The sequence below is a fragment of the Pelobates fuscus genome, chromosome 1 (genome assembly GCF_036172605.1).
Source record: "Pelobates fuscus isolate aPelFus1 chromosome 1, aPelFus1.pri, whole genome shotgun sequence".
Lineage (NCBI taxonomy): Eukaryota > Metazoa > Chordata > Amphibia > Anura > Pelobatidae > Pelobates > Pelobates fuscus.
This window is the reverse complement of record NC_086317.1, coordinates 237,132,255-237,150,491: the sequence shown is the minus strand read 5'-3', so window position 1 is coordinate 237,150,491 and position 18,237 is coordinate 237,132,255. Positions and strand designations below refer to the sequence as shown.

The 18,237-nt window shown below is 41.4% G+C and overlaps 1 protein-coding gene across 1 annotated transcript in view; it reads left to right on the top strand.

Moving 5' to 3' along the window:
- Window positions 1-18,237, top strand: part of DHX40 (DEAH-box helicase 40) — a 90,229-nt gene that overhangs the window by 10,967 nt on the left and 61,025 nt on the right. The window contains exons 3-10 of the mRNA XM_063444515.1: window positions 1,449-1,568; window positions 3,876-4,106; window positions 7,651-7,717; window positions 14,351-14,482; window positions 14,933-15,032; window positions 15,718-15,804; window positions 15,898-16,080; window positions 17,097-17,177. Of these exons, the coding sequence (XP_063300585.1) occupies window positions 1,449-1,568; window positions 3,876-4,106; window positions 7,651-7,717; window positions 14,351-14,482; window positions 14,933-15,032; window positions 15,718-15,804; window positions 15,898-16,080; window positions 17,097-17,177 (1,001 nt within the window). The remainder of the gene's footprint in view (window positions 1-1,448; window positions 1,569-3,875; window positions 4,107-7,650; window positions 7,718-14,350; window positions 14,483-14,932; window positions 15,033-15,717; window positions 15,805-15,897; window positions 16,081-17,096; window positions 17,178-18,237) is intronic.

Sequence of the window (18,237 nt, the reverse complement as noted above, 5' to 3'; positions counted from 1 at the left end):
TTGTAATTCTTTTCTCAAGTCTTTTATGGCGCTGTCCATTTTTCCCACAATTTTGTCAAACATTTCGTCCAGAAGTTTCCTGAGGGAGCTATGTGTCAGCGGGTTATCATACTCCCCTTGCTGGGTATCCGCGCCATGCTCCTCACCTGCGCCATCTTGGGCCTGCTCAGGCTGTTGTGGAGTCTTCCCCTGTCCCGTCCTGGAGGCGAAGAAATTATTTTTTTCGCCCCTGTCCCCTGCTCGCTTGCCTTTGGGTTGAGACATTGTGGCTCTGGGCTGGTCCAGATTTCTCTTTGTCGGGCTTAAATTGCACCTTTATAGCCGTCGCGGCACGGAGCTCTGTCTACATGCGGCTTCTCCGGTCCGTGTCCAGGACACGCCCAATTTCTGCCATTTTAAATATTTTTCCCACTAATTTCATGATTACTCTGATTGATGTTTTTCTTTGGCATTGTGCAACAATAATGGTTTTCTGCAGAAACCATTTGCACATTAGTAACACCTAAAAGAAGAGAGAAGCATGACAGCAGTGATACATGCAGAAAATGCACACATGGCCAGAACTACTTGTGTAGTTCTTGGTTGAAAAACATAAATGGAAATCTTTGTCTGAATTACTTTGACTTATGCATGAAGCTTCCATAACACCTGAAATGTTGATCTAAGCTATTTATTCATGCTGGAACCAGTGAAAAGCAGCAGCTTATTGGAATTTTCTGCCAATAGCATTCAGAAATTAATGTTTTTTTTTATCTGGCATAGACAGTTCTGCATCTAAGTTCCTGATAAATGTACTCATCATGTTATGTTTCAGGCTTTCTCCAGAACCGAAGAAAAGGGAATGTCTGCACACATGAGTTGGATAAATCTTTGTAATTCCACATTGTGATCAATAGATGCAGTTCTTATCTACTCTCTGATGGAATAAATGCAGGGTATTCTCTGCACCATAACCTTTGCAATGATATAATATTGTTATGGTGTTTAGACTGACCCTTTAAACAATACTCTCAATGTAAAAAATAAATATGTTAATTTTGCCATCCTATTTCATCAGATAGAGGCCTGCTCTGCATAATGATCTTGATTGTGAAGAATTTAAATTTTCTTTATGACTAGGTTCTCTAATGTCAGGCTAACAGGAACCATAAGTGTCTCAAAAAGAGACATCATCTTTGTACCAAAACCATTGCATTAAGATGGAGTGGTTTTGGTGCTTAATGTGTTCTTTCAGTTGGGTACTTTAAGCTCCAAAACAATTTTATATTTGTTCCTCTGCAGTCTGACTGCTTAATTCTCTGCCACTTATGAGTTAAATCTCTTTGTTTATGTAACCATAGCACCATGGTGCTTAGAGCATTTCTTTAAACTGTGCATAGTATCATCCATCTTTCTTTAATCCATACCTAGGCTATTTAAGTGATTTATTTTTGTTTGATTGTACTTAGAACACCATGATTAAATATATGACAGATGGCTGTTTGCTGAGGCACACACTGACTGACCCTGACCTTCTCCAGTACAGTACAATTATCCTTGATGAAGCTCATGAACGGAGCCTAAGTACAGTAAGTAAACGTGCAGAAATATTGGGACTAAAATTAATAGGTGCACAAAGTATTTTAAAAATAGAGAAAATGTTGCAGTATGCTGCAATCAGTCAGTGTACCGTGCCCCAGCATGTGCCAATCACCCAGTGTACTGTGCCCCAGCATGCTTCAATCACCCAGTGTACTGTGCCCCAGCATGCTTCAATCACCCAGTGTACTGTGCCCCAGCATGCTTCAATCACCCAGTGTACTGTGCCCCAGCATGCTTCAATCACCCAGTGTACTGTCCCCCAGCATGCTTCAATCACCCAGTGTACTGTGCCCCAGCATGCTTCAATCACCCAGTGTACTGTGCCCCAGCATGCTTCAATCACCCAGTGTACTGTGCCCCAGCATGCTTCAATCACCCAGTGTACTGTGCCCCAGCATGCTTCAATCACCCAGTGTACTGTGCCCCAGCATGCTTCAATCACCCAGTGTACTGTGCCCCAGCATGCTTCAATCACCCAGTGTACTGTGCCCCAGCATGCTTCAATCACCCAGTGTACTGTGCCCCAGCATGCTTCAATCACCCAGTGTACTGTGCCCCAGCATGCTTCAATCACCCAGTGTACTGTGCCCCAGCATGCTTCAATCACCCAGTGTACTGTGCCCCAGCATGCTTCAATCACCCAGTGTACTGTGCCCCAGCATGTTTCAATCACCCAGTGTACTGTGCCCCAGCATGCTTCAATCACCCAGTGTACTGTTCCCTGGTATGCTGCAATCACCCGGTGTACTGTGCCCCAACATGCTTCAATCAGCCAGTGTACTGTGACCCAGTATGCTTCAATCACCCAGTGTACTGTGCCCCAGCATGTTTCAATCACCCAGTGTACTGTGCCCCAGCATGCTTCAATCACCCAGTGTACTGTGCCCCAGCATGCTTCAATCACCCAGTGTACTGTGCCCCAGCATGCTTCAATCACCCAGTGTACTGTGCCCCAGCATGTTTCAATCACCCAGTGTACTGTGCCCCAGCATGCTTCAATCACCCAGTGTACTGTTCCCTGGTATGCTGCAATCACCCGGTGTACTGTGCCCCAACATGCTTCAATCAGCCAGTGTACTGTGACCCAGTATGCTTCAATCACCCAGTGTACTGTTCCCCGTTATACTGCAATCACCCAGTGTACTGTTCCCCGTTATACTGCAATCACCCAGTGTACTGTGCCCCAGCATGCTTCAATCAGCCAGTGTACTGTGACCCAGCGTGCTGCAATCACCCAGTGTACTGTGCCCCAGCTTGCTTCAATCAACCAGTGTACTGTGCCCCAGCTTGCTTCAATCACCCAGTGTACTGTGACCCAGTGTGCTGCAATCACCCAGTGTACTGTGCCCCAGCTTGCTTCAATCACCCAGTGAACTGTGCCCCAGTATGCTGCAATCACCCAGTGTACTGTGCTCCAGTATGCTGTGATCATCAAGTGTACTGTGCCCCAGTATGCTTCAATCACCCAGTGTACTGTGCCCCAGTATGCTTCAATCACCCAGTGTATTGTGCCCCAGTATGCTTCAATCACCCATTGTATTGTGCCCCAGTATGCTTCAATCACCCAGTGTATTGTGCCCCAGTATGCTTCAATCAGCTAGTGTACTGTGCCCCAGTATGCTGCGATCAAGTGTCTGTGCCCCAGTATGCTGCAATCACCCAGTGTACTGTGCCCCAGTATGCTACAAAGTGTACTGTGCCCCAGTATGCTACAAAGTGTACTGTGCCCCAGTATGCTGCAATCACCGGGTGAACTGTGCCCCAGTATGCTGCGATCATCATGTGTAATGTGCCCCAGTATGCTGCAATCACCCAGTGTCCTGTGTCTCAGTATGCTGCAATTATCCAGCATACTGGTGTTTGTACATATACAACTACGGTATATAGAAAAATATCTATTGTACTTACAAGCACACACCCTGTGTAAGGTATTGTAAGGTAATAAAGGTATCCATTGATTTCCTGTCATATTGAAGCGTTTCAAATTGCATATAAAAGATGTAATATTCAATGCTTTATGTGGAGATGGTGCGGATTATGCAAAATGTACCTTGTTTGCAGGAGCACTGCATAAGGGCATGTAGACAATCAGGCATTAATGGAATGGCCTAGTTAAGAGGCTGAGAATGTAGGATGTCCATTTATAAGGAAGAAAACCAATAAACAATTAACTTTACTATTCTGCCCTCGGCCTGTGTGTATATAGAATACTATTTAAAATGTGCTGCACCAGTGTATATGTCCTATTATTGCTGATATTGCACATAATCCTGCATTTACCTTTGCCTGTGCAGGATATCTTGTTTGGCTTGCTGAGAAAACATTTCCAGCTAAAAAGCAGTACAAAGAGGAAACGGCCATTGAAAGTTATTGTCATGTCTGCAACACTGGAGATTGAAAAACTAGTGGAATTCTTTGGCAATGTCCCAGTGGTGACAATCCCAGGAAAAGTATTTCCAATCAAAGAGAAATTCTTCAATCTGATAGGTCCCAGAGACAAAGAAAGCACTGCTTATGTTACAGAGGTATGTGATAAAATAGACACTCTGTGTACGTTTAGTCTAAGGGAAAAGACACATTGAAGAAAAGTGCTCTGAAAACTGTTAATCTGTGCCTGTTAAAGCTTGCTGAAGTGTTTTGTGTGTTTAGAGTATGCCTTTTTTTTCTTACTGAATTCAGTAGAAATTCTCATTTTTACAAATTACTCTTTTACTTCCATTAGCTGCACTAAGCCAACAAAAACATGCAAAAATAAACACATGCATGTTTTCTTTGGGGTTATATTTATTAAGTTTTTAAAGGAACACTAAAGTCACCAGACCCAATAAAGCCTAATGTAATGGTTCTGGTGTCTATTGCATGTCCCTGCAGCCTTAGCACTGTAAACACTGCCTTTTCAGTGAAAATGCATTGTTTACATTGCTGGGTAGTTACACATCTAGGGGCAGTCACTCAGAGGGCCACTAGAGGTGCTTCCTTTGTCATTGTTGCACTGCACTGGCGTTCAGCATCTCCAAAAGATGCTGATTGGCAGAAGGTTAATTTTGCGGCTCAGGCACAATAGCTTTCCAATGATTTCCAATGGTAAACATGCTCTATGTCCACCACACATTTTTATTATTCATTAAGGCCTCCAACTCGCCACCCATGCATAAGGGTCTGGGGGGGGGGAAACTTGGTTTACCCCCTTTATTGTTAATATTAGGCCCCCAACTGACTCCCATGGGTGTGGGCTGGGAGGGACACTAGCTCACTCCCCTTATTATTACTACTACTATGCCCCCACTTTTTTAATGTGACGACTATAACCCTGATAGAGAAGCACTGGACACACACCCAGCTTCACACCCAAAGTCCAACATCAGCATACTTTGAATTCTGACACGACATAAAATAGAATCTATCATTTACTCTATTTTAGTCCAAAGCAGCTAGTGACTTCCAGGATGGCAGCCTCTAGCATCATGGGCATTACAAAATGCTGTTTTCTCAGTTGGCACTATTTTCAAATAGAGTTAGCATCGATGCCTAAAAAACTTACTGTTAATATGTCATCAGGTTTGCATGAATGAACACTATGTTTTACCTCCATGTAATATGCTGATAATCAGATGATAATTCAAAATGTTTTTATTTTGGAACATGAAAGATATTTGCTCTGAATGACTTGATTCCTTTTTAGTTTTTTAGCAGATATACATTTTGTTTTTCTTCTGCATTAGATATGATGCACTTGACTAAGCAATGACCCACTTTTCAGCCCCCTCTAAATGTATGTCGGATCAGTGATCATCATTATCAATTATTTCTATGAGGCACAAGTTATTTCCACATGCTGTCATGTGCCACTTGAAAAGTGTATTGAACATCCTCATCCTACCAGAGGGAAATAAAAACAGTTATCATGGAAGGGATGTCATAAGCCCTGCATTTCTTAATTAATAAATGTTCCTTATTCAGTATATTAATGTTATCTCTGCTGCCAGTCCCCCTAAGAAAATGTATGTGCCAAATGGGAATTTCTAAGCTATAAAGGATCTATGACTAAAGCTCATTGCTAATTACAATAAAACTTCAATAATAGTTCAAATATAAATGTTTAAATCTTGTGTAAATTATGTTTTTAAAAACAATTATGCTTGCTCTCCACTGTCCAGTTTTAGTCTACTATGTCTGTGCACAGCCCCATAGTGCCAGCTTTTTACTCAGCCAATGCCAGTGACAACATTTAACCCTGGTACCTAGCTGTTTTTTTTCTTGCCAATAGCTGTTGGGTGCTGGCTTGGCCAACAGTCTCCGCCCACTATTGTACAGGTATAATTTTTGTCAAACCGAGTAAATTTGTCTGGAAGGGATATAGCAATGTGAAAAACCCTGTGTAAACGATTCCAGTGGTCTCAGAGCTTTGCATAGGAAAGCAATGTGTCCCTTATTTGGGGGTTGTAGGGATAGAATAATTGAACTGCAATCTTTACAATCTTATTCCAGTATAATAAGTTGAGTAAACTAGCAATGACATTATTTGTGAAACAAGAAAATTATGGACTTTGCTGTTTTGTTTCTGACTCATTTTGGCCATTTGTAATTTTTGCCCCCATTGTTTCTCTAAATTTTGTATGTAAACATTTTGCTTTAGTACTACCCTGTATATATGAATATTTGCTTGATTTCATTCATAATTTGGGGGTCCTTTTTATTGCATATCGTACAATACTTCTTTCTTTTCTTTACATGAAGAAATATGATGTAAATTACTCTCAGAACACTATAAAATAGGCACTTTTAAAGGAACATTATAGTGTAAAGAGTACAAACATGTATAGAACTATGTAATAGGTACTAGTTTTGAACTACCTATTAGAGGTGTTACTCGGCAGCAATGTTAGCACTGCCTTTTCTCTTAAAAAAAAAAAAAAAAAAAAAGCAGGTTATACATTGCTCAGCCTGTAGAACTACTACATTAAGCTGTAGTAGTTCTGGTGACTATAATGTCCCTTCAACTAGAAGCTTTGCATAAAACATGGACTTATTTGATGCTTTATTAAAACAGAAATTGTTCTGCAAATTTGGGAGTCCTCCAAATACCCCTTCAGGGCATGTACTTCTCTGTGCCTTGCTTAAATAATTATCTTTTGCTAGATATATTTGTGACGGTATACCCACGAGTAGCTGGGTTGTCTCCACCAAGTTCCCTTTCCCTTGTGTTTATAGAGTTGAGTGATTAAGTTCCTTGCCACTGTGTTTATAGCTGTCTCACCAAACCACTAGCCGAAACTTAGTGAAGAAGAACTGATTTTATTGTCACACAGGTCACACTTTTATACCTGGGGCCTCAACAGGAGGTCCCCAGGGAGAGAAATATAATTGCAACATACGCGGCGCCTTGGTGTTTGTACCTGATCAGATAATTTAATTAGTGGCCAGATACCTTGTTATTGGGTTAACAAAAACATGTAAAACTTAGGGTTACTGTGCTTACATTCCCACAAATGTGCCATCCCTGAGAAACTCTCTTTTGAGCGCCCAATCTGTCCAAAAAGCCCTCACATTGGAGGTTTCTAGCTGGAATTAGGTGGGAGTTGAAGTTTCAGCCGTCCGTGACCATGCTCCAATCCAGAGTTCCACAGCGCTTGGTAGAATTCCTGGGTAGAAGTTACATAAAATGATGGTGCTTTTGGTGGAACATGGAGCTCCCTCAAGTCCTTGGTATTGTTGGATGCCTCGCCACCTCCTCTAGCACCCCTTCAAAAAGCGCGCTGATTGATGGTCATGGGACAGAGAGCAGTCTCTTCAAACTTTACTGGACCGTGGCAACTTCGCGATCCGGTCAGGAGTTCCAAAAGGTTTGCAGGTAACTCCCAGTCAGGCGCACTGTACCTCAGCAGCTCCATGGCTGGCCTGTGAGTGGACCTGGACCGTGGGAAGGAAGCGCTAGGCTGGGAGGCACGGGCTGGTGGGGTAAATGATAGTTATATTGTTGGTTTCAGTAGAAGGTCAGTCAGAATAATTAATTTGGGGATTGCGTCTGTATTTTGTATCCTTTTATATCTATTTTTGTTTTTATTTCAGACAGTGAAAGTTACACTGCAGACTCATTTAAACGAACCTTCTGGAGATATTCTAGTATTTCTCACAGGTAAAATAACTTTTTATAACTGCATAAACAGGTGTTTTCAGTATTTATGTAGCTAATATAGATATATTCATAGAATTAATTACAGTATGCATTCATTAAAAGTATATGTATGTTTATTAAAATGTTACTTGTCAATTGCAGAAATATGAATAAGTAGTTGTCTCACCACACAGCATTTAAGCTCATGTAGTTCCAAGCAAAACAAACAGAATGTAATATACAAATAAATCAAAGTATTTTTAGAATCTCCAATGTGCTTTTATTTCAGGCACCAAGGTATGACCCGGTAATGTTTCAGCACTGGACGAGTCTTTGTCAAGTCTGACGCAATACAAAACCTTCAGTAAGAAAAAATTTTCAGCACCCCTACTTAAGTGTAACACAATCCACTTTAGTCCTGTCACTGAAAACACAATGTTTCCACCAACTGTGCCTCGACCAGCAACATTTCCATCAATTGTGGTCTTTGTCAGGTTACACCTGGTTGAAACATTAGCATGCTTGTGGCACTAGTAAAGTAGATCGCATTATACTGAAAGGAACACTCTGAACACCAAGCCCACTGCATCTTAATGTAGTGGTTGCACCAAAACTTTGTTCCTGTTCTTTGACAAATACAAGCATTGCCATGTAAATGAATCGGCAAAGTTTACAATTGTCATTAGATGTCTCCAGTGGCTATCAATCAGTCGCTAGAAAAGCTTCCTCATTTAAGATTTTCAGTTATTGAAAGTCAGACGAGGCAATTGCAGCATGTGCGCCATATGGTTCCAAACCCACTGCTCAATTCTCTGCCATTTGGGATTTAAATCACTTTTTTTTTATACAGCCCTAGTCAAACCTCCCTGCATGTAGTGTGCACAGCCTCCCTAAACTCATCCTGTAAAGTGAGATCTAATGTTTAGCTACCTGCACATTCTGTTTAAATTAGGATTTCTTATTCCCAGATGGCTGCTAGAAATGCTTCCTTGGGCAGTGCTGCAGAGTAAGCAGCACTGCTGTTCAGTGTCTCCACCGTCTGCATGCAGACACTGAACTTTCCTCATAGAGATGCATTGATTCAAGTAATCTCTATGAGGAGATGCTGATTGGCCAGGGCTGTGTTTGACTTGTGCTGGCTCTGCCCCTGATCTGCCTCCTTGACAGTCTCAGCCAATCCTATGGGGAAACATTGTGATTGGCTCAGACCACCACTTTTGCTGATGTCAGCAGACAGGGGCAGGTCAGAGGCAGACAGGTGTAGAGCAGCTACAGACTTGACTACAAGTAAGATTTTACTATATTTAAGGGTGCAAGATAGTGGTTTAAACACAATAGGGTCAGGAATAAATGTTTGTGTTCCTGACCCTATAGTGTACCTTTAATAATGTTTAATTGTTCCTTTAACCCCTTAAGGACACATGACATGTGTGACATGTCATGATTCCCTTTTATTCCAGAAGTTTGGTCCTTAAGGGGTTAAGGAGGAATGATGGACATTATTATTATTATTTATTATTATTGCCATTTATATAACGCCAACAGATTCTGTAGCGCTTTACAATATTATGAAAGGGGATTTAACTATAAATAGGACAATTACAAATAAACTTACAGGAACAGTAGGTTGAAGAGGACCCTGCTCAATCGAGCTTACATTCTATAGGAGGTGGGGTGTAAAACACATTAGGACAGGAATTTGCAATCAAATAAGGTGGGCTGCCCTTTAGGAGAGGGCAAGAGACAGGTATGTGAGGTAAGGGTTAGTCTTGGAGGCCATAAGCTTTCCTAAAGAGATGGGTTTTAAGGCACTTCTTAAAAGATGCAAGACTAGGGGAGAGTCTGATGGCGGTAGGCAGGCTATTCCATAGGAAGAGAGCCACCCGCGAGAAGTCTTGCAAGCGCGAGTTGGCTGTACGGGTGCGGACAACGGACAGGAGGTGGTCACGGGCAGAACGGAGAGACCGAGAAGGGACATACCTATGGATCTGTGAGGAGATATAAGAGGGTCTAGAGTTGTTCAGTGCTTTATAGGTGTGAGTTAGTACTTTGAATTGACTCCTATAGCATACAGGAAGCCAATGTAAGGACTGGCAGAGGGGTGAGGTGTGAGAGAAACGACTAGAGAGGAAAATCAGTCTAGCAGCAGCGTTCATTACGGACTGTAGGGGTGCAGTACGGCTTTTGGGAAGACCAATCAGGAGAGGGTTACAATAATCCATGCGGGAAATTACTAGAGCATGGACAAGCTCCTTGGTAGTATCTGGTTCAAGAAAGGGGCGGATGCGGGCTATGTTTTTAAGATGGAATCTACAGGATTTGGCAACATGCTGGATGTGAGGCTCAAAGGTGAGACCAGAGTCAAGTATGACGCCAAGACAGCGCGCTTGCAAGGATGGACTGATGTTAGTACCAGAAACTTGAAGGGAGAGCGAAAGAGGAGGATCAGTATTAGGAGGAGGAAAGACAAGGAGCTCAGTTTTTGAGAGATTGAGTTTCAGAAAGCGGGAGGACATCCAGTCAGAGATGGAAGAAAGGCAAGCAGTGACACGGTGCAGGACGGCAGGGGAGAGGTCCGGGGAGGAGAGATATAGCTGGGTGTCATCAGCGTACAGGTGGTAGTGGAATCCAAAAGAGGTAATAAGTTTGCCAAGAGAGGCAGTATAAAGAGAAAATAGAAGGGGACCAAGGAGGTATCATTAGAAAAAGAGACACTGAATGAGCGTTGGGAGAGATAAGAGGAAAACCACGAGAGGACAGAGTCACAGAGACCAAGCGATTGAAGAGTTTGAAGAAGGAGAGCATGATCAACGGTGTCAAAGGCCGCTGAGAGGTCAAGAAGAATTAGTATGGAGTAGTGGCCTTTGGATTTAGCTGCGATTAGGTCGTTAGTAACTTTGATAAGGGCAGTCTCTGTAGAGTGGGCAGAAGCCAGATTGAAGGGGGTCAAGGAGAGAGTTGGAATTGAGGAAATGAGACACACGGGTAAAGACAAGTCTTTCCAGAAGCTTTGAGGAAAAAGGGAGCAGGGATATGGGACGGTAGTTAGAGGGGGTGGATGGGTCGAGGGATGTTTTTTTTTATTTTTTAATTCTTTATTTTTGTTGTGCAAGCATTACATTACACTTGAATAGCCACGATAGCCGTATCAAGCTTCATACCAGTAACAGTTTAAAACAGTATCATGACATGAGAAGTACTGCACATTTTTTTAAAAGTAGAACATATATGAGGGTTAACAACAGATTACATTCTCGTTTAAATAATTATCATGAAAGTCAGAAAGTAAGAGTCAAAAGAGTGACAAAAGGGAGATCGTGTGACATGCATCTGAGTCTTAACATGAAATACTTAGTTATCTTAGAAAAGTAAGCATGCTTAATGATAACTTTGACTGCATAAGAGAATAGTTGCTGTACGTTCTAGAACAGTTATGTTCAAGCTAAATAAGAAATCTGCTTGTCAACTTATGAATAACAGGCTTATGAATAACAGGCTTGTGAGACAGGCTTACTGAAATTCTAATAAAGGAAATCATGCGCTAAACAATACGTGTGACATTAGCATCCGCCATCTTAGGTAGGCCCCAGAGTGGTACGGTCGGCAGTGCTGACTTAGGAGCTGTGGACAGCTGGGTAGTTGTTGTCTAGTATCAGTAATTAGTCCGGGTGCTGTCTTGGACCGTTTGAATACTGTCCTAAGTCTATGCCCGTGGCAACCAGGCTGGGTGAAAATTATATAGCAGGGTCCTGGTCGGATCCACAATAGTGGGTAGCTTTTCAGTCTGTCATCGGGTGTGTCGTGGAGTACAGACCGCGAGAGTCCGCAGTTCGGGCAGACTTGTTGCAGGCTGGGTGTTGTGTGAGCGCCCGTTCGGTCCTCCAGTACAGGTGTCGCACCGGCAGCTGGCACACTCGCTCCTGGCAGGGAAGGTTGTTGCCCACCGCTCTGTCTCTCCCATGCAGCCGCTGTTTCCGGCTTGTTCTGGTCAGCTGTGCCTCTCCTTGCTGGCTTAAGTGGCCGCGATGGCTGGGATCAGGAGGTAGGAGCCATTTTAGCTGGAATCTTGGGAGGGAGATGATTTACCTCCTGCTGTCTGCGCACATGGCGGCCGCCATTTTGGAGGCAGCAATCGGGCCCCTCTGCCTCACGCTCGCGGTCACCGGGTGTGGACCGGGATCACCCCCCCGGTCCAGAGGGGGGGGGAACGGGAATGGGACCGCACAGGTGTAGAGTTGCTGTCAGGCTCCGTTAGGCGGGATAGTGGAGCGGCGGCCGTCCACTCCACTCACCGCCATGGAAGGTTCCGCTCGTTGCTGCAGATATCTCCCCTCTAGGGGACTAAAACTCAGGGAGCAAGCCTCTCCCTGGTTCCGGTAACCTATGTTCATCGAGGGCCGCAGTAGTGGGTGAGTTGGGTGCTTAAAGGCATGTTTCAGAAGCTTTAAAATGTCTGCATTTGCAGGAGCTCAGCCACCCTGCGACCGCTCTGCTCGGCGGCCCGGCCCCGCCCCCTGGGATGTTTTTTTTAGTATAGGTACTACAGTGGCATGTTTAAGGTCAGCAGGGACGATGCCAGAAGAGAGCGAGCAGTTGAAGATGTGTGTTAAAGAAGGCACGAGACAAGTGGAGAGAGATCTGATAAGGTGAGATGGGACAGGATCGAGTGGGCAAGTGGTGGGGCGAGAGGAGCAAAGAAGAGCAGCCACCTCTTGGTCAGTAGCTGGGGAGAATGTCTGAAGGGTAGGAAAGGCATGATCTATGTGTGGTTGAGAAACAGAAAGGCAAGGAGGGGAGAATTATTTCCTTAGCTGTTCAATCTTGTCAGTGAAGTAACATGCAAAGTTATCAGCAGTAAGGTTAGTTTGGGTGGTGGCCACAGCAGGGCGAAGAAGAGAATTAAAGGTGTCAGAGACGCCTGGGGTTGCGGGAACATGAACTAATGAGAGCGGAAAAATAGGACTGTTTGTCAAGGGCAAGGGCTGCACTGTATGAACACAATATGAATCTATAATGGAGAAAGTCTGCCTGGGTGCGAGACTTCCTCCAGGAGCGTTCAGCACAATGGGAGCATCTTTGCAGGTAGCGCGTTGATTTAGTATGCCATGGTTGGGGGCGGGTCCTCCTTGAGGTACTTTTTTGGAGCGGTGCTGCAGCGTTCAAGGCAGATGTAAGAGTAGAGTTATATGTGGAGATGGCCAGTGAAGGACAGGAGAGGGAAGGGATGGACAGCAGTCGTGAATCAATGTCAGCTGACAACTGCTGGAGATCAAGAGAATTAAGGTCCCTCCTGAGTTGAGGGGGGTTAGGCTGAGGTTGTGGGGTGAGGGGGTACGCGAGAGCAAATGATAATAGGTGGTGATCAGAGAGTGGATATGGAGTGTTGCAGATATTAGATACTGTACATGCATAAGTGAAGATTAGGTCAAGGGTATTGCCAGCTACATGGGTGGGAGAATTTGCCCACTGCGATTGCCCGAGGGAGGAAGTAATTGAAAGTAGTTTAGTGGCTGCAGAGGTCAAAGGTGGGTTTATAGGAATATTGAAGTCCCCAAGAATTAGGGATGGAATGTTAGAAGAGAGGGAATAGGGTAGCCAGGCAGCAAAGTGCTCAAGGAAGAGAAGAGGGGAACCAGGGGGACGGTAAATAACAGCAATGTTAGCAGAGAAGGGTTTAAAAAGGCGAATTGAATGTATTTCAAATGAAGGGAAAGAGATGGAAGGGGGGGTGGGAAGAGGTTTAAAGGAGCAGTGAGGGGAGAGGAGAAACCCAACACCACCACCTTTACATTCAGAGTTTCTTGGGTTGTGGGTAAGTTGGAGACCACCGAAGGACAAAGATGCAGGGGTGGCAAAGGGGGAGAGCCAGTTTCCAATAGACATCTTTTCTTACTACATATGCTGGGTTTGAAAACTTCATATATCTAATGGTGCAACCAGAGTTGGATGTGGCAGAAGTATGTTATATTAATCTATAATTTACCCCTTGCCAATATGTTTCCTAGCAGAATATATAGATGAAAAATTCAAGATTCAAAGGGTACTTGCATGGAAGTACCAATTTATGGTAAAGAGAAATCGGTGCAAAATATCTAAAATATGAATTTATTTCCTTTAATATGTAGGCAGTTGCAAGAACTATTCACAATAGTACTGGAAAATGTGTATTTTTACTGTAAAAATGTTGTGCATCATGTAGAATATAAAGTAGGAGTTTCATAGGAAACCATTCCAATAAAAGGCCTACTTTATATTTGTAAAACCCAATTGCTCTCTTTCCTAACTAATATAACTGTGGTTTTATTAACCTGTAGGAGTTCTAAATATGTTATCTGAGCAAGTGGGTTGTATGGAGCAATATTTGGTGTCAATCAGGGAAACTGAGAGAGAAGGTTACTAGTGTGAATTATAGAGCATGAAGAGAGTTGAGTTGCTTCATGGCTTGAAATAAGGCAGGATCAGTCACATCAATCCAACTGAACAGCTGCTGTGTATAATAATTCAATTACAGATGCAAAACATCTTGAAAGTTGTTGTATAATTCTAAAATATTCTGTTGCAAATTATGTGATTTAAAAGTTGAATTTCTACATTCAAATTTGAATATGACTTCTAAATAACTATAAAAATATAACATCCTCTTTCTTACTGCAGGCCAATCAGAAATAGAGAGAGCCTGTGATTTGCTGTTTCAAAAAGCTGAATCTATTGACTATCTCCATGATATGTATGACTCTTCAGTGAAAGGCCTGCTCATCCTGCCTCTGTATGGGTCCATGCCAACAGGTAAAGGAGTGACAATGTGCTCTTTGTAGTGTAGTAAATCATGTTAGGCATGTTTATTTTGTGAAATGTGAGGCAATTTTAATCTAGTTGAATAATTGACATTTTTGGCTCCAAATTGGGAAATTCAGTCCCGGTCCTCAATCCATACATAATTACTAGGACTTAGACTACAGTTGCCTTAGCCCAGAGGTAGGCAACCTTTGGCGCTCTAGGTGTTGTGGACTACATTTCCCATAATGCTCTTACTGCCAAAATGCTGCCAAAGGATCAGGGTAGATGTAGTCCACAATATCTGGAGTGCTGAAGGTTGTCTTAGACAACACTGCTTTTCTATAATAAAAACACAGGAGGTTAGATTGTGTTTACACAGCAACAGAACAATACTTTGCTCTGAGACATATATAATTTTATCAATACTGTATAAATTATTTATGCATTATCTTCTTACAGATCAGCAGAGAAGGATATTTCTTCCTCCTCCAGATGGTATCAGAAAATGTGTTGTATCTACAAACATTGCTGCAACATCACTGACAATTGATGGAATAAGGTATAGTCTGCTTGGAAAGCTTAGAATTTGTATATGGGGTTTAGAAATAGATAATTGCAGTCTTCCTCGGTGATCTATGTGATCTTATACTGACCCACAAATATTTTGCAGCTTTCATTGTGTAATGTTGTCCATAAATAAAAAATAAAACTGGCAATAGAATTGATTGATTTCAGAATTTTAAAAGTTGTTTTCCAGTTATCCATTATTTGATAACTAGCAAGTAGCTTCATTCATGAAAAATATGAATGAAGCTGTTCGTTCTAGGTCTCATTCTTTGTACAACTTCCAATAGAAATTAGATGACTGAACTGTGTCTCACACTGTATATGCCCAGGTTTTCTTATAAACAATGAATGAGAGCATTAGAATTGACTTTTAGGTCTCTGCCTCTTCATAGTCTCAAAGACATTACTGCAGACATTTAAAAAAAATAAAAAATTATTTGTTTTTATTTTGCCCTTTTGTTTCCTTAATAAATTATCTTCATAATGTAAAAAAAAAAAAAAAGTTTATTTGTCAGAATGTTTATAATGTCCCTTTGAGAATATAACCATTTCAAGTACTTAAATGCATGCCAACTAACACAAATATATAATGGAAATATATTCCATTTATGTAATACTGCTCCGTGGTTCATTCATTTGTTTCTGGTTTTCAATTTTAATAAATTTGTGTGTTTCAGATATGTGACAGACAGTGGGTTTGTCAAGCAGCTAAACCACAATCCCAGGGCAGGACTCGATGTTTTGGAAGTTGTCCCCATCTCAAAGTAAGTTTACAGGCAAATAAAATACCATATTTTGAGTAATACACACCAGTGTTTGTATATGTTAGTGCTCCAATTTTCTTGTCCTTGCTATAGGAGTGAAGCTATTCAGAGAGCTGGAAGGGCTGGCAGGACAGCACCTGGGAAATGTTACAGGATATACAGTGAGGAGTTCTGGGACAAATGTATGCCTGATCACATGATCCCCGAGATTAGAAGAACCAGCCTTACATCTGTAATTCTGACCTTGAAGTGCCTTGGGATACATGATGTTATCCGGTAATTAACACATCCTTCTAACCACATCAAAAGAACAGCGAGATCACAACTAGTGAACTGTATTCACTTTTCTTTCTGCGTGGAATCACATGTAAAGCTGTGGCCATCACAGGAAGTAAGCAAGAATGAGAAAGCCAATAGTGTCCCAAGCACATTCCTCAAATGGTTCATTTTTTTAAAATCCCTGTCTACAGGAAAATAAAGTCAGATTTTATATTTTTTTGCATCTATCCTTGGTGCATATAAAGACATTTTGAGAAGTAACGTATTCATTAGAGAAATTGCCATGTACATGGAAATACAGCAGCTTTGTGATTGGTACATTTTAGAGTTAAATACTATGTTGTCATAGATCTGTACACATATTTAAAGTTATATTCATTAGCAAATTTAAGGCAGTTACCACCTTTCCCATAATCCCCTCTATCCCTCTCCTCCATCTACAGGGGTTCATTACAACATCAGGTACTACAGTTTATCTGGTGTTTTAATGACACTCTGCATTAAAGGGACACTATAGGGACAAGAACCACTGCAGCTTAATTTTTCTATGTAAATGCTGCCTTTTTAGTTCACAGTGTAACGAATGTAATTCATTATCTGCCATATGACTCACACAGAAACCGAACTTTCATGACCGAATACACTACCCTGATTCATATAAATGAATAGCTGAAACAAACATTGCATGCTCGATATACAGAATTTCTTTATTCAGAATTATAAATTACAAATGTGATGAAGCTGAAAATAAAAAAAATTTTCAAGCAGTCTCTACAGTCAAATAAATGCTGACATTGTAAGTTGAAACACACTGAAAATAACAGAAATAATGTCCCTGCTTTGAATTGTATGGTATCCAAGACTCTGGCTTTCCATTTATTGATGTACCTCGGCTCCGGTGATACTCTGCTGGGAAATGCAAGTTTGCTGCTCCTGTTCAATAGCACATGTTTTTTTTTAATGATGCTGATTAGCTGAAATTATCTTTATTGACAAAATTGTATCATACACAGATTCCCATATTTGGATCAACCCGAGGAGAGATTCATATTAGAAGCGCTCAAAGAACTCTATCAATGTGGTGCTATTGACAGGTAATAAAAAATAAATCCTGTTTGTTTATGCAGACCCAAAACACCATCTGCGCAAAATTGCTGTTATATGATGATTAACGAAGCATTATAGATTAGCTTTTTATTTTTTATTTTTTTATTTTTCTTGTTGTTTTAAATAAGGATTTTCATTATTTTTCTCGAGATATGGCAAAACACAATACTTCATATGAGTTCCTGCTAGAATGTGCTATATCTCAGCTAAACTATAAATATATATAAATATATCTATATATATATATCTATATAAAAATTAGAAAACACATTAATAAAAAATTTTGAAAGAATACATTAAGTCATTAGTGTGTGGACAACTACAAAGAAGGTTGCAAGTTCAGGGGTGGAGGAGCAGCCACAAAAAGGGAAACACTTTAAAGAAAGACATGTGATGTAACATAAAGTGTAACCATTTACAATTTACAAACTTTTAAGAGTGGGCAACAGGGATATAGTACATATAGTAATATAAAGCATAGACGTTTAAAGGGACATCGGTGCTGGATTCAGGTAAGTGACTGAAGGAGTTTTAACCCCCTTAGCTGCGAGGGAGGCACTTCAGGAGCTTATAGTGCCAGGAAAACGAGTTTGTTTTCCTGGCACTATAGAATCCCTTTAAGGTTATGTAACATTTTTTCAAACAAATCATTTGTATAGTCTATTATAAATATAGAGGACAATGATGGTACAGAATTAAAATTCGAGTTATATTCAATGTGTTGTTTCACAACATGGCTAATGTGACAATACAAGTTCTGTTTTCTGTGTGATATATCATCAGGAAAAATTTATAGAAGCTGTTTCTCTGGGGACAGTGGGAGAGACAGAGATAAACCCATTTGCTAGATGGAAGTATTTTTCCAAATAAGAGGTAATAAAGGGAATGACTACCATATGTGCATATTGGATCCCTACAAATCAAAGCTACATTCCATCTGTCTTTTTAAAAAGATAGATGTGAGTTGGGTGTGAAGGTACTGTGTGCCACATTAGTATCATTTTTTTTATTTTTTTATTAATTTGATGTGTTTCTCACAGTAGAGCA